We start from the raw sequence: 27,346 nt of genomic DNA, 5'->3' as shown, positions 1-27,346 counted from the left end.
AAATATTCTCTATTGAGTAAGAGGCACGTTCTGTGCAATGAGACAATTAGGTCAAGGGGGAAGGAAGCTGAGGTGATGGGCAGGTAGATTCCAGAGGTAAACGTTTCCCATCTGTTAAAGTTGAAAAGAGTTAACCCGCATCCTACCAACCTAGGCAATCCAGGAGGTAGGAAAGTTTGCCTCCGGAATCTATCCAGGTACCCAGTTGGGACTGGGCTTCAGCTCAGATGTCTGAAGATGTTAAGTCATAGAATCAGAATCTAAGCTGGGACAACACGTGGAACACACATTGAAGTATCGCGATATGACAAACTTTTCTTTGCTACATGTGAAAACTCTGTATCACATTTCTCTGGGGAGCTAGATTCAGTTTAGACCCTATCTGTCTACTCCAGCAAAAGGATTTTAGCTAATCTTTCAAAATTTAGTTTAAAAATTTATTTTATCTCTAATGAATATAAGGAAAGTATTAGAATGAAAATCAAGAATACCAGGCTTTAAGAAAATATATTTTAAGTCCTCTTTCTCTTTTAATTGCTTGCTATTTCTTTTGCAAGGGGATATTTTGTAGAACAGGTGGAAGTAGGGGCTTATTTATCATTTTGATTATATATACTCTGTATTGCTTGAGTGATGGACTAGATGCTAATTGACCCATTGTTGGTCAAATGAGGTCATGCTTTCTTTGCATGTTTTTGAGATAAATCAAAGGATGATATCAACTATGAGTCACTCACAGGATTCACATTCACAGAGCCTGGCCTAAGAGGTATATAAAGAGGAACATTTCAGGGACTTAGGCCAGAAAGGAACAGAGTAAACTGAGTTGATCCACTTAGAAGGTTACAATGAAGTTTCTTCTGCTCCTGCTCCTGCAGGCCACAGCTTCCGGAGCTCTTCCCCTGAACAGCTCTACGAGCCTGGAAAAAGACAACGAGCTATTTGGTGAAGTAAGTACAGACACTACAGCGTTTATTGGCCTGATGTTTGTCTTCTAAGATTTACTGCATTAACCACTTTGTTTGTTCGAAGTACCAGTTGAAAACTGGTCCAGGAGGCTGTCTGCTTTCAGTATTAACATTTTCTTTGCCAAAGAAGAATATAAAAAAGAGGAATTGGTTTTGAAGGAGTGTTATGATATTGGCAACAGAACTAACTCATGCCTTCTAAAATCCTTTGGCCAAGAAATTTCCATTCAATATAATTGGAGTTCACTTCTGTTATGGTATTTTACACTAGTCATTAAATGCCAGTTAATAATCTGAGATCTGAACAATGGTTTCAATAATATAACCACCTCAGGCTGCCGTAATAATCTAAGCATATTTCCTCTACCCTCAGTCATCTCAGATACATCTTTATAGCTTTTTTTTTTAATGGAGATGGGGTCCCACTATGTTGCCCAGGCTGGTCTGTAACTTTTGGGCTCAAGCAATCCTCTGCCTCAGCCTCCCAAAGTGATAGGATTATAGGCATGAGCCACTATGCTGGGCCCATCTTTATAGCATTTTTAATGGATTTCTTTTTTCAATTCTTAGTTTCTTTTCCTTAATTAAAAGAGTTCGGTCTCCCTATTCTCTAAGATTATTGTAACACTGAATTTATCATAGTTGTCTACTTTGTTTAGCTTTGAGTTTTTAAGCAAGAAATTTGTATCCCAACTTATAATAATATTAATAAAAATGTATATTTTTTGAGACAGGGTTTTATGCTGATACCCAGACTACAGTGCAGTGGCACAATCTTGGCTCACTGCAACATCTGTCTCTTGGGCTCAGGTGATTCTCCTGCCTCATCTTCTCAACTAGCTGGGACTACAGGCACGTGCCACCACTCTCAGCTAATCTTGTATTCTAATAAGATGCAGGGTTTTACCATGTTGCCCAGGGTGGTCTTGAACTCCGTGGCTCAAGCAGTCCTTCCACCCTGGCCTCTCAGTGCTGGGATTACAGGTGTGCACCACTGTGACCGGCCTGGGTGACCAAGAGAGACTTCCGTCTCTTAAAAATAAACAAATTTTTAAGAAGATATTTCCACTGGGATTCCAGGAATATGGCTCACTGCAGCTTCTACCTCCCAAGCTCAACTGATCCTCTCACCTCAGCCTCCTGAGTATCTGGGACTACAGGCATGCACCAATACTCTGGGATAATTTTTGTATTTTTTAGACAGAGGAGGTTTTGCCATGTTGCCCAGGCTAGTCTTGAACTCCTGGGCTCAAGCAATCCTCCTGTCTCAGCCTCCCAAAATGCTGGGATTATAGGCCTGAGCCACTGCCGCTAACTGACACATTTTTGACAGCACAAAAAATTACAATTTTTTTTCTCATTATAATTGTCCAAGCAATACTAATCTAACCTGTAAGATGTACAAAATTCCTGGTCTGAAAGCGTCAGTGTGCAATTTTGTCACATACATGGGGCTCCCAACAGAAACTTTTCTGTGTGTAATTTTGCATTACTGAATGGATTTTTTTCCAGAGATACTTAGAAAAATTTTATGGCCTTGAGAAGAACAAACTTCCAGTGACAAAAATGAAAGCCGTTAGAACCTTACTAGAGGAAAAAATTCAGGAAATGCAGCACTTCCTGGGGCTGAATGTGACTGGGCGATTGGACACATCTACTCTGGAGATGATGCACACACCTCGATGTGGAGTCCCCGATGTCCATCATTTCACAACAATGGCAGGGAGGCCGGTTTGGAAGAAACATTATATCACCTACAGGTAATGTTGGTGGATATTGCCCTGTGTTTTCTACTTTCCCACAGGTCTGACTCCTAACCTGTACCAGTTAGACACAACCCTGAATCTGGAAGTAGATAAAGTAAACTCCCTCAATTGTTAACACTATCTCTGTTAAAATTCATTTTCTCGACCGGGCACAGTGGCTCACCCGTCATCCCAGCACTTTGGGAGGCCGAGGTGGGCAGATCACAAAATCAAGAGATCGAGACCATAATGGCCAGCATGGTGAAATCGTATCTCTACTAAAAATACAAAAATTAGCCAGGTGTGGTGGTATGCACCTGTAGTGCCAGGTGTGGTGGTATGCACCTGTATTCCCAGCTACTTGGGAGCCTGAGGTGAGAGAATCGCTTGAACTCAGGAGGTAGAGTCTGCAGTGAGCTGTGGTCATGCCACTGGGCTCCAGCCTGTGAAATTCCATCTCAAAAAAAAAAAAAAGAATTATTTTCTTTAGAAGGAAGAATTGTTCACTCAGGGGTGAGTGGTTTGGCTTGCCAGTCCAAAGCAGATTTAAAAAGCTGCAGATAGAGAATCAAACTAACTTACTATAAACAAGAGACAGGGGGAAGTTTATAGAGTAGTCAAGATGGATAAATGCGAAATCTGGGAGGAGGAGCAAAAAGCATAAGCTTCTATGAAAGCAAATCCTTTACCCTAATGATCTGTGAGTTTTAAACAAGAAGAATGTAAGTTGGATTTTGGTTAAGAAGGAACTTGTCCAAGGAAAAAGCTTTCTGCACTTAATGAAGCAAGTTTTAAAATCTGGACTCTTGATTTATGAAACGATGCATCTTCCAATCGTGCTAGCAAAAATGAAGGTGTATAAGACAAAGTTAACATGTGCTTTCCATACATTTGTTCTCTCCTTTTGCTGGTAAAGCATCCAGAATTATACACCTGACATGAACCGTAAGGATGTTGACTACGCAATCCAGAAAGCTTTCCAAGTGTGGAGTCACGTTACCCCCTTGAAATTCAGCAAGACGAACGCAGGCGTGGCTGACATTGTGATGTTTTTTGCAAGTGGAGGTAGAGAACTTGTACTTCATCTTTGTCATTTGGCATGATCTATAGGATGCACAGAAGGACTAATTTTCTTTCCTTTTCCAAAAGCTCATGGAGACTACAATGCTTTCGATGGCAGAGGTGGAGTCATAGCCCACGCTTTTGGACCTGGATATGGCATTGGAGGGGATACACATTTTGATGAGGATGAATTCTGGACTATAAATTCCAAAGGTGGGCAAAAAAACTAAGCAAACAGGAAAGGAAAACAACAAAAACCCTAACAAATTCAAAATCCTGGTTTCAAAAGGCCACATGGTGACAAATGATTACATGATGAAAAATCTTGCTCTGATTATAATTTTGCCTCTAAATCAAATTTAACACTTCGTATGGGCCTCGATTTCACCCTCTGTAAATTGAGGATATTAAACTAGATCATCTTGAAGATTCACTCTCACAATCTATAAAGATTCTATGAACTATGAGCTGGTTCATCAGTATAAACTCAAAGGAACCTTAAGCAGCATAATATGAAAAGGTAAAAGCTGTTATTTATGCGATTACGGATTTTTGTTTGTTTGTTTTTGTGACAAGGTCTTGCTCTGTCACTTAGGCTGGCATGAGGTGTCATGATGCGAACTCACTATAGCTTTGAACTTCTGGGTTCAAGCAATCCTTCCACTCCAGCCTCCCTAGTAGCTTGGACCACAGGTGTGTGCTATCCGCCTAGCTAATTTTTTTATTTTTGTAGGGACAGGATCTTGCTATGTTGCCTCAAGAGATTCTCCTGTCCCAGCCTCCCAAAGCGCTAGGATTACAGGTGTGAGCCACTGTGCGCAGACTAGGTGATTAGTTTTTGACAGTGAAATCCATAAACTCAAAAGCAAACACATACTAATTCTGTGTTTACCAATAATCAGAGGATAAGATGGTCATCTGTATAATTTATAATATGCTGACAATTTCTTAGATTCATAGTGAACAAGAAAGAAAAAGTCATAGAGAATCTAGATATTCCTATAGAGAAACAAAAGATTATACAGTCATGTATTCTCATGTGGCCTTGGGATAAAACCTTCAGAATGCTTAACCGACTACTTAACCCCTTGGGAGCATTTATAGAAGGACTGTAACTTATTAACCCCTTCAGATAGTTGACATGGGGTTAACTGAACTCTCCTGTTATTTAGGGGAATCACTAGCATGGGAAAATCCTAGCCATCACGTCAGAAGCCTTTTTAATTCTTCCACTGGAAGTTTTAGATTCTGTGACCCCCTCACGTGGAAAGTAAAAGGGGAGAAAGACATCAAGGGTATTCTCTACTCGCCATCCCCCTCTCTGGGTGATACTGCACATGTTGAATGTCAGTATTTTTTAGATACTGTGTCCACCAGAAGGACTGTTTCAGTCCAACAGGTAGCCTAAGGCTTAGAGTTTTCCATGAGAAGAGGACTTTTATACCGTCAAAAGACAGATCACGTAGGATTAGGACTTGCTGAACTGCAAATCCTCAGCCAGACACGGTACATGTGCCTAAATGTTACCCAAGGTTATTGGGGGACTGTAACCCCTTCATCTTAGGATTCTTGTGCTAGTTAGTCTCAAAAACTGTTTTGGAATTCTAATGAACCTTAGAAGAGTAATTTAATGCAGCTTTCTCCAGGTAAAGGAAATTGAGACCGAGAGAAGCTTCACGGCTAGTTTGTGGAAAAACTGGGCCAGAACATGCATTCCTACCTCTTAGCCCAGTATTTTCCATCTGTCCGTGTTGCCTTATTTTTTAATTGGATTGATTCAATGCTTTCAAAAAAATCAAGTTATTTATGACAATTATAACTTAAAATGCTGATTTTCAGCCTGTTTTCTTGTTGTTTGTTTGCTTGTGGTTTGTTTCTGAGATGGAGTCTTGCTCTGTCACCCAGGCTGGAGTGCGGAGGTTCGATCTCGGCTCACTGCAACCTCCGCCTCCAGGGCTCAGGCACTTCTACTTCAGCCTCCCCACTAGCTGGGATTACAGGTCCTGTCCACCACATATGGCTAATTTTTTTTTTTTTAGTGGAGACGGGGTTTCGCCATGTTGGCCAGGCTGCTCCCAAACTCCTAACTGCAGGTGACCTGTCTGCCTCGGCCTCCCAAAGTGCTGGGATTACAGGGATAAGCCACTGAATCCAGCCTCAGCCTGTTTTCTTTTACTCAGTAAATTAAATAAACGAATAGGTTAATGCTTGCTGACCTATTTAATTACGGTATGGGGTAATGAGGCTATTTGAGTACAGAGATGAAAAGGACACAATCCTACCCTTGAGCACACAATCTCCTGAGAAACAGAATACAAACATAAATCCACTATTTTGAGATGAGGATCGATGGTGGTGGCTCATAGGCATTTTATAGGAATTGGGAAAAGGATAAATTCAGGTTTGGCTAAATTGTAAAAACTTTGCTGGACCCATTATACAGAAAGTTCTTGAAGATTTGTATCTAGACACTCTCCAAGAGGGAGGTGCAGACTTTCACTTGGGTACAGGAGAGTATTTCAAGGTCAGATTCTGCAGCTAATTGACGTGTGACTCTGGGGAAGTCAGTTCTTCTGAACTACAATTTTGTCATTGAAGAAGACAAAAATGAAGGCATTGGACTAGAAAACAAAAACGTTAGTCAGGAAGTTTCAAACAGTGTGCAAATTGAGACATTTGAGAGAAGGGACATACCTCTCTCTTTTCTCTTACCTACAAAGGTGCATTCTCTAGGACGTACCACGAAAACTAACAAGGAGTTCTTATGGGACTCGAAAAGACAGATATTAAAGACAGGCTATTTTAATCATAGATAAAAATGACGAATTCTGAATGGGGCTCAGAAGAAAAGACAGAAAACACTGTAACTTGCTAGTCCAAATACGTCTAAATTATAAGTATAGACTTTTTAAAGAATTATTTTTTCTCTTTTTTCTTTGTTTTTTTACATTCTTTCCTTGAGTCATACAGACTCTTTAATTTTATTTAGAATCATGTGTAGTAAAAGCATGAACATTAGAGCCAAGAAATTTGGATTTAAATCTTGGCTCAAGCACTTAATTTGGTTAATCTTACTGACACTGTTTCCTCATCTGTAATGGAGAGCACGGCGGCTTTCTTTCAGTTGTGTGAGAATCACACATAATGTGTTACATTTCTTGGTGACTCACGGCACCTGAAGCTTAATGATAGCCTTATATTTGGGTTTAGGAAAAGACGATTGCTATATCTAGTAAAGCTTCATGAAGAGTAAAACCAGAATTGAGTCATGAGACTTGAGAATTATTCAGAAGCAATGAAAACTTTTGAAGGTAGCTGTGAGCTATTCCAGAAATTTTTACAACAGAATATATTTTATTTGTCTACTAGTAAAGCAGTCCTTATCCAAAGGCAATTTGTCCCCAGAGGGACATTTGACAACGTCTGGAGACATTTTTTGTTGTCAAAACTAAAAAGGGATTTGCTACTTGCAGTTGGGGGTAAAGCCTGAGATTTCTAAACATCTGTAACACAGGACATCCCAGACTACTGGCCTATAATGTCAGTAGCGCTGAGGTTGAGAAACCCTATTCAAAAGGGTATAGAAATAAGTAAAAGATTCTTAAATGTTTCTTTTTCACTGTGTCAGATGTTGTGATATTGTCCAAGATGATAAGGCATTTCACAGCTTTCTGTCTTTTGATTGGTTTCTTCTTAGGCACGAATTTGTTCCTCGTTGCTGTTCATGAGATTGGCCACGCCTTAGGTCTGGACCATTCCAGTGACCCAAATGCCATCATGTTCCCCACCTACAAATATGTTGATGTCAGCACATTTCGCCTCTCTGCTGATGACATACGTGGCATTCAGTCACTCTATGGTGGGTTGAATTTATTTATCATTTTGCCATATAAAGATACTCACTCTTAGGAATAGTCTAACAATATCTATATTTGGATAAAACTTTAATATATAACTTTTGAACTCCATAAAAACCCCATGAGGTAGGCGACACAGGTGTTATCTTCATTTTAGATGAGGACAAGAGACCTAGCATGTTAATGTCAGAGCCAGAGGCAGAACCAGAGGTCTCAAGTCTGGTGTTCTTTCTAACCAAGATACCATTGCCTTATTGAAGAGGACCTGCATATTAAATAATTTATTTTAAAAGGAAAGTAAAGATAATCAGATTTTCTTCCTCCATGATATTGCAACCATATGGATAAAAACACCTTACTTCATGCTTCCTGTAAGTGTTATAAAATACTTAAATTGATTTTGATACAATGCTCATTAAGAAAATTTAGTATTTAAAAATAACAGTTCTTCCTCCTCTGAACTAAAATGCAGATTTTGTTTTCTAATGCTTCTTAAAATGTATTTTCAGGAGGTCCAAAAGAGTACCAACCCCTGCCAAAGCCTGACAATTCTAAACCAGCACCCTGTGACCCCAATTTGAGTTTTGATGCTGTCACTACAATGGGTGATAAGATCTTTTTCTTCAAAGACAGGTAGGATCATTTTCACATCTAACTAATATTCACGTTTCTGCCTTTACATTTTTTAAAATCAGAGAACAGTGGAAAATAATTGAAAATGAAGTAGATGAAACTTGTAAGCAAGGACTTGGACTGGATTCCCTAGGCAATGAGATCTTAAAGGTTTTGAAGCAGGAAGACAGGTGTGATGACATTTGTGTTTTCGCTAGAACACCGGTGTGTAAAAAAGGATTTGCAGTAGGAATCTGGGATGGGAAATTAGAAGATGGGAAACAGAAGCCAGACTATATGAATCATAGATAAAAATGGTGAGGTCTGAAACTAAGACTGTAAAAAGCACCTCTGCAAGAGGCTTGATTTCTCAGTTATGGAGGAGAGAATTCCAGGATAACTTATGGATTCTTCCTTAGAACACAGACTGAAGCAGGTATTGGTGGCAAGGAGGGAGAATTAGGAAGATTAACATTTGTCAGGTAGGACAAATATTTCCCATTTTTGAGATTATAAGACTGAGACACTTGAGCTTAGGTGACTTCCTTGAGGTTACGAAACTGGTGAGTGGGTTGCAGGGTCAGGCCAGAAGCTTAGATCCCTGGATTCCAAGCTCCAGGGTATTTCTGTGTATCAGGTTACTTGTTAAAATCATTTTTATTAGCAGAGTTGATTAATATTATTTTCTTGTGGGTCCATGGACATGAGACAGCCACGGAACAGAATGTGAAGACAATGGGAAGAAACACTGGGCCGTTTCGCAGGTCCTTCCCATTCACGTGCCGTGGTTCTTGAGTCTGCATTGTTTTTAAATGCATGTCAAATGTGTTTCACGCCAGGTTCCTCTTGACGACATCTCCTCAGAGGCCAAAGGCCAGTGTTAGTTTAATTTCTTCCTTATGGCCAACCTTGCCATCTAGCATTGAAGCCGCTTATGAAATTGAAGCCAGAAATCAAGTTTTTCTTTTTAAAGGTAATTCTAATCTTTAGCTTTGTCATTGAGTCTACTTCCAGGAAAATAACAAATCAGGAAGAGATTAATGCCTTTTAACAGATATAGACCAAAAAGCACTCTGGATTGTATTAATGGCGGCTCTGAACTATGAGCTAAAATAGCCTGAATACCTAAGTAATACATACAACTTTCGGAAGAAGTTTGTAAACTATAAAATAGTAATAGTTGTGAAAAAAAACACCATAGGAACCATAGAAAATAGACTATGTTCAAGATAAATAAGCAATACATTTTATAACTGTGGGAGAGGAATTATGTTGTTTGTAGTAAATCGATATTTTCTTATTACTCTTTCTGTATAATTCAAATGTACCCTTTTTCTTTGTCTTCACAGATGACAGATACTGGTTAATTAGCAATTTAAGACCACAGCCAAATTATCCTAAGAGCATACGTTCTTTTGGTTTCCCTAACTTTGTGAAAAAAATTGACGCAGCCGTTTATAACCCACGTTTACATAAGACCTACTTCTTTATAGATAACCAGTATTGGAGGTGAGCTCTAATGGTTGGTCATTTGACCCCTCAGATTGTGAAACAGGCATGGGACGGGGGTTTCCAGTAAGCACCTTTTCTGTGCGAGTTCCCAAAGCTCCTTGACCTTCCAGGGAGAGAGATTAAGAGAATATAGGACTGAAATAGTTTTCGTCAACCTGGTTATTTACATTCTTGCTTTCTGATATATGAGATAGTAGATAATGTGTTTTTTTTTTAAAAAAATACTTTAAATAAAATGTCATGTTATTCATCATAATGGAAGCACATTGGAAAATAGTGTCATACATGTACAAGACTGAGGATTCAACCTACAGTCAGTTTGGAGGATGTATGGATTTTCAGACTCCTTTCTATAATCACTAGATTCAAACGACAAAATGAGGAAATTATCCTCTAAATGACAGGAGGTCTGGCAAGGTCTTCCTTAAAAGAAAGTCAGACCCTGGTCAAGTGAAGATAGGAGCTCATTTGAGTGTCTATCTCTTTTGTCTCAAGTGCCTAAATTTTGAAGGAGAGGATTCTCTATTCCTTCTTCTGAATGACCCAGTCATTTCCTAGATTGCTTGCCTGGTTGACGTGAGACAAGATGTGTATGTTAAGCTTACATTTACAATAATTATTTTTTCTTAAACATTTAAAACTCAACATCCAATTCCAATTGAATACCTCATGCTTATGACTTGAACTTGACCACCAACTCTTAGCCCTGTTTGAGAAACAAAACTTGATCATAGCAAACAACACTTTCCAAAGAGTGTACAAAGGGTGTGGTTTGCTGTAGCCCGTTATTATGAACCCTGACATTTCAACTCTGAACAGTGGCTCTGTTTAGTTTTCTGCTTCTTCTTGGCCCAGGAGTTTCCCCTTAAGGGCCAGCGAGAGAGTGTAAAACATGCCAGAAATACTTAGAGAACCAAACTGAATGAAAACAAGGTCACGGTTAGATTCAGTTGCCACTTGGAAGTCTAGAGAGAAACAAAACTCTTTTCACTTGCTGGTAAAAGAGAATTTAAGAGAGAAACTAGGACCTGACCACAGAGCCTAGATATAAAAGGGTTTATTTTCCATTTCTCCTGAACGTGTGTGTGTAAAACCCTTTGGTTCCCTGGCTCTTAGTCCCGTGACCTGTTTACGATCTTCTTGGGGAAAATGGGTATTTTTGTCTCAGTGGAAAGCTTTGAAAAGGAGGCAATGACAGGCAGCTGAAGAACTGGTCACTGGGGCAAATGCTGCAGCCAGATCACCTTCCATGCCGGACTCTGCAAAGCAGGACCAAGCACTGGTGGAAGTATCATGCGGTAGTGGGAAAAACTTAACCAGAGTCAGGAAACACAGGTTTGAGTTCTAAAGGGACTTAGAGGAAATCAGTGAACTGTTTAGGTCCTTGGTGTTCTTCATTAGAACAACTTAAGCCCTTTTGGGAAGAGCCCTTCAGTAGAGAAGGTGGGTTTGTGGTGCGTGTCAGGAAAGCCACTTTCTGATTCAGTGCCTGCTGGTCACTTCTTTGCTCAGGTATGATGAGAGGAGACAGTCAATGGACCCTGGCTATCCCAAACTGATTACCAAGAACTTTCCAGTAACTGGGCATAAAATTGATGCAGTCTTTTCTAAAAACAGTAAGTAGTTGAGAAAACCATGAAGATACTGGAAATCCCATTTCAAAACTATAAATCCTCTAAGATTAGAGAACAGGGCTCCAAACTGGAAAGGGACAGGTCTCTGCAGCTCCCCACAGGGCCACAAGGAAAAGCTCACACAGTGCGTGGCTCTTAAGAGGAGAGCTGGAATGAGCAGGGGCCAGTGGCACAAGCGGTGTATTCCCAGGGTTGCCTGGCAGGCGGCGGGAATGCCCCTGTTGCTATTTCCCATGTTCCTGAGTCTCTGGAATTTCCTTTGAGCTCATCAGCCACACAGTATGTGCAGACAAGCCCATGGCAGCCAAGACTCAGGCAGTCTGGCATCTCACCCTTTCCTACACTGGCACTGTAGTCCCTTCTGCCCTCATAGGCCCTCATGGACTGAGGACCAAGGTGGGTTGAGAGAAACTCTAGTTTGTGTCGTATGTCTTCAAACAAGACCAGCCTACACAAGTGTTCATGGGCCCAGATTTTTCATTTGTATTCCCTCCCCTCCCTAGTGTTGTTTCCTCCATCAAGGCCCCTGTGTACCCCACCTGGGCCCAACATCCTGTCTCATGAATCCTCTACCTGGAGTATGACTGGCTGTAGGTAGATGCCTGGGGGGCATGACACACAGCCCAAGGGTCCCCAACATGTATAGTCTCAAATCACATCTCATCATTTTTTTATTTGTTATGTTTTGATTTAAAAACAGAGATGGGGTCTTGTGGTCTTGGCCAGGCTGATCTCAAACTCCTGGCCTCAGGCAGTCTTCCCATCTGAGCCTCCCAAAATGCTGCAGTTAAGGGCAGGAGCCAAGCCCATAGGTCATCTAATCCAGACAGTCTATGAAAACAGATCTATGTTGTTGTTGGTTTTTTTTAAAGAACTACAGGAAGGAAATTAAACTATTTAATTTGTTTTCATTTTCAGGATACTACTATTTCTTCCAAGGAGCTAATCAATTTGAATATGATTTCCTATCTCAACGTGTCACCAAAAGACTGAAACACAATAGCTGGTTTGGTTGTTAGAAATAGTGTAATTAATGGTTTTCGTCATTTCACTTTAGTTTAATAAGTATTTATTGTATATTTGCTATGTCCTCAGTGTACCACTACATAGAGATACATATAATAAAATAAAATCTATAAACCATAAATTATTATATAAAATATGTAATATTTTTTAATTTTGAAAACTCTAATTGTCAATTTTTTCTTGACTCTACTATTGAGTTTGAAAAATAGATACCTTCAAAGGCCAAGAGAATTCTTTTTGGAGCATGCTCTGTAAGTTGGTTCTAACATCCTTGGACTGAGAAGTTATAATTACTTCTGGAGTAACTAAAATTAAGTATACATATTTTTGCTCAAATAAAAAATAATTTTTAAAAGCATTCATTTTTAAGTATTTTTTCTTGAGAATCAGAACGTGTATTTTGAAAATAACTCTGAATCTACTCCTAAATAAAAATAAGTCTCCCTGACTATATCGAGGGATGAATACAGCAAGTGGAAAAAAAAGCTTAGATTTCTTTTGATCACTTGGGTAACACCACCTGTGTCCTTGGTCGCAAGGCAAGAAAGCACCCTCTAGGATGCACATGACCCCAAGGAGTACCTATACAGTATGGCCACAGACTGGAGAGAAGGGATAAAATGGGAATTTTCCATTCTGGTAAAATCCACAGTCAAGTCTTACAGTGTAATTGCTGTGTGACCTTCACAACCAATTAAATCTAAGCTTCCTTAAATTTTGGAGCAAATAAAATTAGGAGGTACCCACCCCATAGGTTTATTGTGAAAAACAACACAATGCACGGTGAGAACATCATTCTGGTAGTGTGGCCTGTCCTGTACCCATTTTCTCCACTAACCGACACATAGTCCCCCTTTCTTCTGGGTTGTATACATTGTAGAGCTCTCACTTACAGCTTAGGGGTTTGTGGAATGCTTCTCACTTTTAAATTTATTGGTAAATTATTGTTGATTGATGCAGAAACTTTTCAAGTTGGATGATCATTTTTGGCTAGTGGAATGAGCTGAAATCAGGAAAAATGTGAGGCTCAGAAAGTATCTAGAGGGAGATGGAGCTCTTTGTCCTTCATGTCTTAGATCTATTTTTTTTTTTTTTTGAAATGGAGTCTCACTCTGCCACCCAGGCTGAAGTGCAATGGCATGATCTCAGTTCACTGCAACCACTGCCTCATGGGTTCAAGCGATTCTCCCACCTCAGCCTCCCAAGTAGCTGGGATCACAAGTGCCCGCCACTATACCCGGCTAATTTTTGTATTTTTAGTAGAGATGGGGGTCTCACTATGTTGGCCAGGCTAGTCTTGAACTCCTGACCTCAAGTGATCCACTCCATCTAGGCCTCCCAAAATGCTGGGTTTCCAGGCATGAGCCAGTGTGCTCAGATCCATTCTTAACTCAAGTATGTGCTCCTTCAGTATCATTCAAGTTGTCTTCGCAAAGAGTAGAATCAAGTCATCACTAGAAGAAATGTTATTCCCCACAGGTTACTAAATGCTAGATTTCCCTCAAAAGAAGAAATTCCTACAGAATCAGTATCAAAAGAAAATGGAATGGTCTCTGGGTAATTCAGGAAGGAGCTGTCTCTCTTAAATAATGGCTGAATAGGAATAGAAGTCCAGAGTCTCTATCACGAATGTTCACGAAGATGCCTTCAAAGACTTAAATGCAAACCTTTCTTCCTTTTCTTCTATGTTATATTTTCGAATTTTCTTAAACAAATCCTTATAATGTTAACCATGTGCCAGGCGCTGTTCCAAGGGCGGTACATACACAAAAATAAAATGAAAATAGCTCAGTTAATCCTTATTACACATGAGGTAAACACTACCATTCTCATTTTTCAGATGAGAGAAACAAAGCATCAAGAGTTTTTAGCTTGCTGTAGGTCAGGTAGCCTTGGAGCTGTGATTCATAGTCAGGCAGCCTGACCCCAGAATCTATGTTATTAAGATTGAGCCTTTTAGATTTATAAAGTGGAAAAAGTGAAAGCTAAAACTTCTGGCATTTCACTCTATAATGCTTTGCATTTTTACTTTTCAATTAAAAGTCTTCAAAATGTCTTCACAATTGTGTGTATATCCCATCTGGGAAATACCATTTTTTCTCTGGGAAATGAAGGAATATTATTTCATTGACGTCAGGGAAGAAGATTCCAAGACGTGGAAATTACACGTGTCTTTACAACTGAGGGCTGCACACTGTCTAGGTAATTTTCTGGGGTAACTGGTTTCATGAGGGTATGCATCTGTGACTTTTTATTGGGTAGACTATAAATCTGTAAGGGTAGAAACAATAGAGAACTGATAGCTACACAAAAGGTTCTCTCTATATCAGTGCAAATAAGTCCTACTTCTTAGGGATAAAATTGATTTGTGCCAGATAGAAGAGATACTCTCAAACATTACATTTTACTGTCCAATAAAGATATTACCTATTTATATCGTTAGAAAATTTATTTCAGCATTCCTTACTATATATATATATCTGTTCTTCAGGTCCTTCTTTGAACTGATTCTTTAACTCACTCACTAACATATTGGAAAGACTATTAAAATAAGTCTTCTTTAGACTATCACTTATCGTAATAGTCTTTCCAATATGTTAGTGAGTGAGTAAGAATATCTTTAACAAGTTCATTTCATATTTGCATAAAATCCTATTTTAAGCCTTTACGATTATATTTTCGCACAAATCAGTCAATAAGGAAGAGAACAGGACTGTCTACCTTGTGGACTACAAATAGAAAAAAATTAGTAGGCAATTTCTCAAGCCTGCCAGAACCGTGGTTTCGTCTTTCTGATTCTGCCTCTCCCCTTATCCCGTAATAGGATGGCGAGGAGCCTGCGCCTTTGCAGGAGAAAAGAAAGGATGTACCTTGTTTGAGCTGCATCAAGTTTCCTAGATTCACGTTTTTGATATTGCTACTAGGTTTTAGTTGTGATCGGCATGGAAAATTCGAAGATGACTAGGAATCTACGTCCTCAAAGGCACAAAATATGGTAAAGGCAAAAAAAAGACACGTAAGCAAATTATAACGCAGTGAAATAAGGAGACCAATAGAAGCGTTTACAAAATATAGAGATAACTGTATCTCTGCAAAAAGATTTGGGGCCACAGAACGCTTCCTTTGGGAAACAACATTCGAGAAGTGTTTTTAAAGTACGAGAGAAATGTGATAGGTGGAGACGTAGGCTAAAGCCTCCTCAAAGACTCGCTAGAAGAACACTTTTGTAAAATTGGAGCATAAAGTAAAAAGGTAAAAGATGAGAAGGAGATGAGGTATCAGGTCATGAACAAAATTTATGTTTATGCAGTTAAATGATACAGCTTTACTGAACACATTTTAATAAGGATAAATGACTAAGCTGCATCTTAGAGTATCTTTTGAATGGAAATGTAGAAGACAGATCAGAAAGAATTAAGGCGATGTTCAGAGGAGAACAACTACCATACTACGGTACTAGTCCATGTGAGAAATACTAGAAATGTAAACTACAGACATGTCAGCAGCAGCTGGAAGGGAGAAATAATAAAGTTTGGTGACTGCTTTTTCATGTGGAGTATGGCTGAAAAGGAATAACATCTGGTGATTATTTCTAGCATCAGGTTTAAGAAGTGAGTTTGAATAGAGAAGGAAAAGCCAGTTGTGGAAGAGATGGTGGTGTGACTGACGGAGAGGAAATAACTAGGTTTGTTGAATCTGGGAAGTGAGGAGGAGATGTCTAGTAGATAATGGGATGGGGCCAAGGTCCAATAAAGGTATCTGAGCCAGAAATTAAAATGTTGGAGTCTTTAGTGTGTATGTAAAAGGTCACAACTTGCAAGTTAATGGGATATCTTAGGAGGACAATAACTAATAGTCTTTCCAATATGTATCATCTCTGGGGTCATGTTCTAGATTATAGTATTATGGTATAGGAACACCAAAATATTTTAAGGAGGTCATAATATACCATAGACAAAGGATTTGCTGATGTATGCAAGACAGCTCCCAGTCCATGAGGATTGAAATCTAAGATCCTCGTCTTTTTTTGTGTTATATATAAACCTAACATCCCAGGATCACTTTTGTTTCTGGCTATATTGCAGTAATTCATACAGGATTTTGCTTCTTGCTGTGATCAACTATAAAACTGAACGAAATGTATGAAAAACCTGGTTTCATTCACTGAGCACTAGGTAGTGTAGGAAATAGTCCAGGAAGGAAGAAAATTGATGGTGCAAGCCCCTACGTCTTCCCTGCTTTCTATCTGTAGGTAATTTCCAGGACGCAGCAAAAGGGAAAGAAACCACATAGAATGCAGGAGTCTCACCGAATGAGAAGATAGAGATTAAAGTTCAGGGAGGTAGAGGTGGCTACCATTTGCAGAGAAAAGTAAGGAAGAGGAGGAAGCTACATAGATAATGCACTCCAGAAATTGAGAGAGAAGTACCCTTGTGTCTGCTGATGAATCCTAACCTGCATATGCGCCACCAAGGAACTGTGGTCTGAACAATTCCCAGGGATTACACAGGGCTAGGAGAGGTTTGAATTCCAGCCAGCTAGAATGGCAAGATACTTTTAACACCTGGGGAAATCAGTGAAGTCACTTTAACAGTAGGGCTCAGTTAGTCCTAGAGTTAGGGGTACACTAGACCCACCCTAAAAAATACTTAAAATCAAACTCTGAAGAGATCACACTGATCAGTAAATTACTTGACTGATCACAACACTTTGGGAGGCTGAGGTTGGAGGATGGCTTGTGCCTAGGAGTTTGACACCAGCCCGAGCAACATAGTGAAACCTTGCCTCTACAAAAAATTAGCCAGTAGCAGTGGGACACACCTGCGGTCTCAGCCACTTGGGAGGCTGAGTGGGGAGGATTGCTTGAGCCTGGGAGGTCAAGGTGAGCCGTGATCACACCACTGCACTCCACCCTGGGTGACAGAGTAAACCCTGTCTCAAAAAAAAAAAAAAAAGAAATATATATACACACACACACACACACACACATATATATTTCTCTATATATATTTTTTCTATTTATATATAAACATTTATTGACTTTTTCTATATATAGAAATATATATTTATAGATTTATATGATCATATATAAATATAATCTTATTAAATATTATAAAATATATATAAACATTTATATTTATATAAATAAATCTCTGTCTATAAATATATATATTTATATATAGAGAGAAGACAATAGAGTGATACATTTAATATAATAAAAGAAAAAGACATTATCAATTTAGAATCTATAGTGAAAATAACTTTCAAAAATGAAAAATGGTGCAGACTTTTTCAGACAAGCAATAATTGAGAGAATTGATTTTCAGAAAACAAAGCACTACAGAAAATGTTAAGGGAAGTTCTTCAAATAGAAGGAAAATGATAATGCTAACATATCATCACAGAGAAATAAATAGCATCATAATGATTAAATATATAGGTAAATGTAAATACAGTTTTCTATTTTTAATTACTAAAAATAACTATTTGAAGCAAAGAAATAAAAATGCATTATGGAGTTGACAGAATATATACAAGTAAACTAAATGTATGACAACAATAGCACAAAAGATGTGAAGAAAAATACAGGTGTGAGATTCTTACAGGTGAAGTGGTATAATTCTATTTGAAGGTAAACTCTGAAAAGATAGAGATAAAAATTTTAATCCTAAAAAAACTCATTAAAAATAGACAAAGAGGTACAACTAATAAGCTCATAATGTTGATGTAATGGAATACTGAAAATTATTCTATTAATCCAAAAGAAGATATGAAAAGAGGAAAAAGAAAGAAAGAACAGATGGGACAAACAGGGACAAATGGCAAGTGAGTAGATCTCAGTCCAATCATATCAATAATTACATAATTATGAATTGTCCAAACACTCTAATGTAAAGAAAGAGCCTGTCAGACTGAAACTATTTCCTAAGAAAAGCACTTTAGATATGATGACATTTATATTAAAAGTAAAAGGATGAAAATGATATGTCATGCAAACACTAATCATAGGAAAGATGGAGTGGTACATTAATAGCAGCTAAATTACATATGGAACTGATTTTCCAAATGTGATTCCTGATCGAGGAACATCAATAAATCAGGAACTTATTAGAAACGCAAATTTCAGGTCCCATTTCAGACTTTCTGAATCAATTCAAAGTTGAAGTCCAGAAGTCTGTTTCATCAAATAAGCCCTCTGAGTGACTTTGAATCATGCTACAGTTGAGATTCACTATATACAGAGGAGCGTTTCATGCTTATAAAAGTATCAATTAATTAAAAAGACAAAAGTATCCAAGATGAATTTAGATACCAGTGCTGCTACTGATCTGACCACAGAACTTTGTGAAGGTTACTTAATCTGCTGAATCTTGGTTTAATCATCTGTGAAGTGTGGCAATTAAATGCTAGAGATTTCATATCATATATGTAAGTATCTATAACACTGACACGTGAACAGCGATCAATAAATGATACTGTTAGAATTGTGTAATGATTTGATGCATTCATATTGAATCTCTCCTGTCATACTAATAGCCCCCTCTGCAAATTTGCTCCTCACGTCTTTTCTCCTTAACTGCTGCACTCTTGGTCTTGTATACAAATACTAACTACCTTTCTGGTCACAAGCAAGTCCAGCCTTCACTGGTCTTCATCTCCCCAGATGGATATTTATATCTCAGATTTTGGTACTTAAGTACATAATAGTTCCTCCCTTTAAAAAATTCGTATATACTTTATTTTGTAATATTTGATAATAATACATGTGGTTGTAACATGTTATATGTTTGAATTATTAATAAAGATATAAAACATTATATGAATATACTACAATTTATCCACTCCACTGTCCAATGAACATTTGGGTTATTTCTGGTCTTTTGCTATTACAGATGAGGCAGTAGGTTTCTGTCCAACTTATGAAACACAAATGTAAGAGTTTCTCTATGGTATATTCCTTAATGTGGAATGACTACATTTTGGAATCTTTACTGCTCAGGCAGCTATGATGTTAAACAATTGCTGCCGATTGTTCTTGACAAATGACCTGGGAAAATGTTGACTGCACTGGGTGTGTTCTGAGTCAGGTTGAATAAAAATAAGCCTTGTGAGTGGGGTTTTCCAGGAAACTGACCGACAGGTCAAATAATGACAATTCTTCGGATAGGACTTTGAAAGAGCTCTTACCTTATTTGGACTCAAGCAGCTGATACGTTGCTTGTTTTCACTGTAATTGTGGGCTGCTGGCTTACAAAGCCACCATTTTTGGTTAATGTTGTTTCTTTGTTTTTTGTTTGTTTGTTTGTTTGTTTTTGAGACAGAGTCTTGTGTGTTGCCCAGGCTGGAGTGCAGTGGCACCATCTTGGCTCTCTGCAACCTCCACTTTCCGGGTTGAAGTGATTCTCCTGCCTTAGCCTTCCAACTAGATGGGATTACAGATACACACCACCACATCTGGCTAATTTTTGTATGTTTAGTAGAGACAGGATTTCACCATGTTTGTCTCAAACTCCTGACTCCAAGTAATCCACTTGCCTTGGCCTCCCAAAGTGCTGGGATTGCAGGCGTGAGCCACTGCTCCCTGCTGCTTGCTTGTTTTCACTGTAATTGTCGGTTGTTGGTTTATGAGACCACCATGGAGCAGCTCTCTGAACATTCAGTCAATTTTTTTGAGTATATGCCACCAAGACTGTTGTACACAGTTGATTCATTTTCAAGATTCTAAAAAAGTTGATGTTGACTTTTTTTTTTGCCAATGTTCTTGTTTTTATGGAAAATGATATTTTGAAGATCCTTACTCCATCACCCCAGCTGACATCATCTGAAATTAATTTGAATGAACTTAAATTAGTCAGCCTATTATTCTACAGTGTCATGTTTAAGAAGTTCTTTTCTGTCACAGGCTGCTGAAAATACGACAAGCTGATTTTCTGGAGAAATTCAGATGATACATACAAGCTCTGCAAGACGATTTGAAGACTGCCTCATAGTCAAGAACATACAATGAAACTACTGTATGCAGCAGTGTAGAAGACATAAAACCATAGCTTTATAAATCAGTGGACAGTGGCTTACAGAGAGAATTATCAGATGTGTTTACATCACATCTTACTCATTTGTTTTAACAACTCAAATGCTTTGGCATTGCTATGTTCATATTTGTATATTCCTTTTTTATAGGTCCAACAGCTTTAACTTTCTAAGCAGTCTGTCTATCAGATCTGTACATCTGCTGTGCTTGCTTGAAGCACAGTGGAACTCGTCAGTAGTAATGTGTACTAGTTATGACTTGTGGACATTTCCATTATAAACTGTACTTTTGAATTGTTTATGCATTTTAACTGTGGATTTCTATTGCATTGGGCTGAAAGTTGACAGGATTTCAGCGACTACTTGTGAATTTTGATTTAGATTCATTATGTGTATCTGAATCTTGTTTTTTTTTCAATAAGAGTATGGAAAACATTTCTTGTAATCTGCTCTTTAACAAAAAATATTTAGTTTTTTAAACAGTTTATTAGGCAGCTAGTGGTGTGAACCAGCTCATTTTGTATTAAATAAAAGTAAAACTTTGAGAAACTTGGATTTTAAAAGTACTGACAATGCTTAGGTTAGAATTATTTGTAATTGGAATCATTTATATCTAATGAGAATGTTAGTTAAGAATGGTTCCTTGAAGTTTTATAACCTATAAATGAAGGCCCAGGAAAAATAATATATAACATGAAACAGCAAACATGTAAAATTCCTGCTTATTCTTATTAAAGTAATTTGAGTGCTTATCTAATTTTAAAAAAACATTGTAGTTGTTTTATGGTGAAATAGTCCTTCAGAATATATCGTCTGCTCTATTACGGGAAGTGAAGGTGTGGCTTGTCTCAACCTGTTGCAAATATCTTGACAGGTAGAGTTCCGGGCAGTGACTGGTCATACAAAGTCCACAATTATAATAAGTTAGGAAATCCGCTCTGTGACTTACTGTGTGATCTTAGGCAAATTATTGACCTCTTTGAATCGCAGGGAAAATAATATCTGCCATTTAGATTTGTTCTGAGAATTAACATAGGTGAGGCCTCTGACACTTAGTAGGCTGAATTAAATAAATAAACTTACTTCTTCACATCTCAACTTCTTCTGGACCCAGAACGTCCCAGTTGTGCTGCTCTCCTCCTCCTCACTAAGTACATGCATCCCCTGAGAACCACCCTGACTTGTGGAGAGGGTAGAGAACTCACGTGGTCACTTTTCCATTTTCCCCATGTCGCCTTCATTCCCAAGGACAAGACCATCCAAAGCTAGATACACCTCATTTTTCGGCCCTGATTCTAGATATCTAATTGCTTGCTATGAATAATAATGCTTATTATTTTCCTAGCAGTCCTTACATAATTTCTGTTACATGTATCAAGCCCATAAGATAGTCATTTTGATTGCCATTTTAAGAGTGAAGAGAAAGGGGCATAGAGAAGACAAGCAACTTGTTTGGTGTCAGAGCGACTGAGTACAGAAACTAGGATTTAAACCGGGGGCTGTTGAACTCAAAAACCCGTGCTTTTTCTACTATGGCACTTGGATTCTTTTGGCTACTAGTCTTGGAGCTAGCGAGGAACATTTTTTGATACTATTTGGCCCAATTATTAGGTACAAAATTTTAAAGTTGGCAAATTAGCAACATCCTCTGTCCTTTTTGGTGCAGTCAAGTCACCATGAAAATATGAAGAAAGACGTGAACGTAAGTGAGCTTTGAGGAGAAGTTTTTCCACTTATGCTCTAAATTCAAGATCTTGAACAGCGTGTTCCCATCTTGCAATTGAATAAAGTATGACTTTCAAAACAAAAAAGGATTGTGAAATGTGTATCAAGCCACTGAGGTACTGGATTATATGTGTATGCTCAGAACCTGAGAGTTGGATTTTGTTGAGGTTGACAAGAGCTCACGAATTCACAGCCAACAAGATTTTGTTCTTTTCCCAGGATTTGGAACAGTTACCAACCTTCGTGAATGAGGAGGCTTTGTATTTTTGAATCACAGTGACACACAGTGACTGCTCATAGACTCGTGTCCTAACTGGGTCACATCTGGGCAGCACCAGTGGAAAATGACAGGCAGAAAAGACCAAGCTTGAAGAGAGGGGAAGAAAGGCAGAAAAATGATGAGAGGTACCTCCAAAATCGATGCTGATTATCCATCAGACACTAAATCAAGAGACATTTCCAGGTTTCAGTTTTCAAAAATACGAAAATTTGGAAGAAAAAATTTACATTAAGGGTTAAGTCTAGGCCAAGAGAGTGGTATAAACAGATAAGAAACAGGAGTCGGGATAAGTCTAAAGACCGCAAACTCTTTTTTCTGCTTGTTCTGCTTTTCGCTGGATGATGCTTGTGCCACCTCTGCTGCTAACTGCCTATGTGGACTTGAACAAACTTTTCAACTTTTTCTGATCTTCAGTTTCTTTATCTGTGAAACAGAGATACTAACCTTTGCAATGTGGGTGTGAAGATTAGACATAACACATGTAATGTGTTCGTATATAGTTGATGATCAATATATTGTGGTTTTCCTCTTTCTTAAAGGACAGTATACACATATAACTGACATCTGTTTGACCACATTACACACTCTAGAAGTTTTCTATCATACACATGATAGAAATCTATCATGTGTATATATATATATATGTATTCATGCACATATATATATATACATAACGGTTTTCTCCATTCTTAAAGGACAAATTTTATAGATATATAAAATTTTATATATACGCATATATATATAAAACTTGTCCTTTAAGAACATAGATATATCTATAACTTATTTTTTATTTCATTTTATTTTGGTTTTTTTGAGAGAGAATTTCACTCTGTTGCCCAGGCTGGAGTGCAGTGGCAGCATCTCAGCTCCCTGTAATCTCCACCTCCCAGGTTCAAGCAATTCTCATGCCTCACCCTCCTGAGTAGCTGGAGTTACAGGCATGTGCTACCACACCAGGCTAATTTTTTGTGTTTTTAGTAGAGATTCACTATGTTGATCAGGCTGGTCTTGAACTCTGAGAAGACTTAAAGTCATTAATTACCTAAAACTATAAAATATAATGAAAGTTTAGAACCCTGGTTCTGTTCTTTCAACTGCATGGTTTAATATGGACTAGGCTGGTTCACCAAGAGCAGCTCTGTGGAGTTGTAGGAGCGAGCTCTGCCTTGGTGCACATCCAACCTTAATTTTAGCTGTTACGACAGCACAAACTTTCATTCTGTCATTCTTACATAATGTGACCCATTCAAAGGATGTGTCAGCATTTATGAAGTCATGACTCAAAAGGTGATGAGCTGTGTCAGAGCCGAGGCAAAGCAGCGCCTAGGACCATTACCACACGTTTGTCAGGGGACGGAGCATTACTGGGTAGAAGTATTTGAAGAAACCTAACCTCTGGAATGAAGCACTTATGAGTTCTGGAGTTTAAGCAAAAATTATGTGAGAAGCAAAAGAGGTCACTGAGCCAAGGAAATACACAGGACTTTCATCCATTACAGAGATGCTTAAGCCATGGAGTTAAGAGACAATTTTCCAATGAGAGAGTGAATGTACGCATGGACAATGGTCAGACCATATATACATAACTTTGACCCACAATCTGCAGCAAAGTGCCCAGAACACCAATCCTCTTGTCTACAATAAACAGGCCAGCCTTGTGTATGTCAGATTTGCAGATTGCCAGATTTTTACCCGTAGTGACAATCCAGAAAGCTAAACAATAATTTCTGTTACAACTGGCCCCAAATGTCCAAGAGTTGACTATAATAACTGACAGCATCCCTAATTTTTGTCTCTGTTTCCAACTGAGGACTAATCAGAGAAAGACAGGCACTCCTAACTAATCACAGAGGATGCCTACAGCCAGTTAGCCTGCCTATAGCAGCCCCATTCCAAAGCCTCCTGTTTATCCCCCTTTTTTCCACTATACAGCTTTCCCTCTCCTCCGCCTGCCTTTGAGTCTCTGTCAAAACACAAGTGACGGTGGCTGACACCGTTGCTATGGCAAGTTCTGAATGAGCAGCCTTTATGTTTTCCCATGTACTTGGTCTTTATTTCCGCACCAGACAATGATCTGCCACATCACAAGGAAAGGACCCCAACCTCAGCGACAGACCAGCTCGTGCCAGTTCTTCCCATTCAGAAGCCCCAATGCCATGCCTTTCTCATCCTGCCTGCCCTTTTTCTGTCTGTAACATCACTTTCCCTGCTTAATTCCTTTTGCTTATATCTGCATTCCTTCAGGGGGCCCTTGTGCCTCACTTGGATGATTATACCAGCCCCGGAACTAGTCAACTTCACTTGCTTCACATTCTAATCCATCTCAATCACTGCTCCTGGATAAATCTCACAGAAACACAGTTCTGATGTCACTTATCTGATCAAAAGCAGTATCTAGAACATTTTCAGTCAAAAAGGACAATTGCTTAGTAGCCACTGAAGCAGCCTTTCCCAAACTTACCCTAGAGCACATTAAATGAAAAGCTTTTCTTGGAATGATTTTTTCCACTTTTTATAAAAACAGTAAAGTTGTATTAGAAAAAGTATTCATAAGCCTGTCTATGTTTGCCTTATGAAATCTAACAAACCTCTCATCATCTGAAAGACCCAGAAAGATATTTGCTCTCCTCAGAGGCCAGGATATATATTTTTCTATCAACTATAATAGAAAACACTGAAGCTCAGGATATATATTTTTCTATCAACTATAATAGAAAACACTGAAGCTCTATTTCTACTGAACAGGTGGTGATTTTGGAAGAGAGAAAAAAGATTGAGAACTGAGTTTCATATTCACCTAAGATATTTTCCATAGGAAATTTTAACAAAAGACATGCTCAGTCATGCTGGAATCAGTAAATTTTACTCCTGAATCACCTTTGGAAAAAAATACGTAAAGACATACAATTACCAGCTGACTAAAAGGGAGCGATTCCAGAATGCACAGGTCAGGCTGTGAGAAGCTTAATGGAGCTACCTTTACTGGACTTGTTTGACAAAGTGGTTTTCTGATTGAAAAATGTCTTTTCAGGTGGATTTTTTAGCCCAGAGTTAAGCTTCATCCATAATGTTTATCCTACTTGTTCTCCTGCTTCCACTCTAATCCTCATATAAGAAAAAGTGTTTATCAAGCATCATTATTTTATGCTACAATCGGATGAAATATACTGCCTATTGGAGAAGCACTGAAAATTTTCTGTTATTCTGTTTTACATAACTGGAATATTTGTGCCAAGAATATTACAAAATGCTCTTTCCCTCCATAAAACCAGAGTTGCCTGGAGCCACATAAAAGCCATTGTCACTGCCAAAGAATTTAAACGATAGATTTCGACATTTTTACCACTCATGGTGAGTGATCTGAGTCATTGCGCTTTTATAAATGAAAAAAGACTGAGCCAGCACGTGCAGAAATACCTGTGCCTAATCCCTTTTCTATTCGAATTCCCCTTCCGACTAGAACGTTTGAATGTTTCTGTGGCAAATAGGCATAAAAATCAGAATATATAGTTTGATTTCAACTATAAAAAGCTACGTGATGTGAAAAAGTGCTCAGCATCACTGATTATCAGAGAAATGCAAATCAAAACTACCATGAGGTATCATCTCACCCCAGTAAAAATGACTTTTCTGCAAAAACCGAGCAGTAACAAATGCTGGCAAGGATGTGGAGAAACAGGGACCCTTGCACACCCTTGGTGAGGATGTAAATTAGTACAACGACCGTGAAGAACAGTATGGTGGTCACTCAGAAAACTAAAAGTAGACCTACCACATGATCCAGCATTTCCACTGCTGAATATTTATCTAAAGGAAATGAAATCACCATGTCAAAGAGATATCTGTACTTCCATGTTAACTGCAGCACTATTTACAATAGTCAAGATTTGGAAGCAACCTGTGTCCATCAACCAAGGAAATATAGTACATATAGTGAAGTTCCATTCAGCCACAAAAAAGAATGAGACCCTGTCTTTTGCAACAGCATTGATGGAATTGGAGGACATTACATTAAGTGAAATAAGCAGGGCAAGAAAGGCAAACTTCACGTTTTCACTTATTTGTGGGATCTAAAAATTAAAACAATTAAACTCATGGAAATAGAGTAGAATGCTAGTTACCAGAGGTTAAGAAGGGTAGTGGGGGGTGGTAGGAGTGGGGATGGTTAATGGGCACCAAAACATAGTTGGAATGAATATGATCTAGTATTTGATAGCACAACAGGGTGACTATAGTCAACAATAATTCATTGTACATTTAAAAATAACTAAAACAATAAATTGAATGTTTATAACACAAAGAAATGATCGGTGCTTGAGGTGATGAACACCCCCTTTACCCCAATGTGATTGCTACACATTGCATAGCGGTATCAAATATTTTATTGCTAGGCACGGTGGCTCATGCCTGCAACTCTAGCACTTTGGGAGGCCAAGGTGGGCAAATCACTCAAGCCCAGGAATTTGAGACTAGTCTGAGTAACATGACCCTATAATTCATATGGAATATGCTGCCTTATTAGTACTTCTGTCCAGCTAGTCACATTCAAAATTGTGGAAAATACAAATGAAATGTTATAAATTCCCATGATCAACATGATGTGAAAAATAATGCACAGGTATAAAAAAAATTAAAGGAAGTAGATAGTTAATAGTGTTAGCTGTGTTTTTCTCCTTGTGACAAGACTATAAATGATTTTTCTTCTTTGTACTTTTTATATATTCTAAATTTTCTATAATAAGCAGATAAAATTTTATTTAAGTATGTAAAATTTATTTAAAATGTTTTGTAGAAACAAGTGTATTAGTTTGTTTTCACACTGCTGATAAAGACATACCAGAGACTGGGAAGAAAAAGAGGTTTAATATGGACTTACAGTTCCACGTGGCTGGGA

General features: G+C 38.3%; 1 protein-coding gene across 1 annotated transcript; it reads left to right on the top strand.

Moving 5' to 3' along the window:
- The first annotated feature begins 803 nt into the window (after positions 1-803).
- On the top strand, positions 804-12,768 carry MMP12 (matrix metallopeptidase 12). The gene is made up of 10 exons (XM_002754352.7): positions 804-950; positions 2,481-2,728; positions 3,630-3,778; positions 3,863-3,988; positions 7,473-7,634; positions 8,142-8,265; positions 9,084-9,217; positions 9,594-9,753; positions 11,269-11,372; positions 12,309-12,768. Exons 1-10 carry the CDS (start codon positions 849-851, stop codon positions 12,407-12,409), a joined length of 1,410 nt encoding a protein of 469 aa, XP_002754398.3. The 5' UTR covers positions 804-848; the 3' UTR covers positions 12,410-12,768.
- Positions 12,769-27,346: the final 14,578 nt, after the last annotated feature.

The sequence above is a fragment of the Callithrix jacchus genome, chromosome 10 (genome assembly GCF_049354715.1).
Source record: "Callithrix jacchus isolate 240 chromosome 10, calJac240_pri, whole genome shotgun sequence".
NCBI lineage: Eukaryota > Metazoa > Chordata > Mammalia > Primates > Cebidae > Callithrix > Callithrix jacchus.
The sequence above is the reverse complement of the archived record's forward strand: the minus strand, read 5'-3'. Positions and strand labels throughout refer to the sequence as shown.

What these genes read in the sequence shown, in the direction of transcription:
- MMP12 (XM_002754352.7), top strand. Translation starts at nt 849, where the DNA reads ATGAAGTTTCTTCTGCTCCTGCTCCTGCAGGCCACAGCTTCCGGAGCT. An exon ending in TGGCATTCAGTCACTCTATG is followed by an intron (nt 7,635 to 8,141) that starts GTGGGTTGAATT and finishes ATGTATTTTCAG; the next exon opens with GAGGTCCAAAAGAGTACCAA. An exon ending in TCAAGTTTTTCTTTTTAAAG is followed by an intron (nt 9,218 to 9,593) that starts GTAATTCTAATC and finishes TTGTCTTCACAG; the next exon opens with ATGACAGATACTGGTTAATT.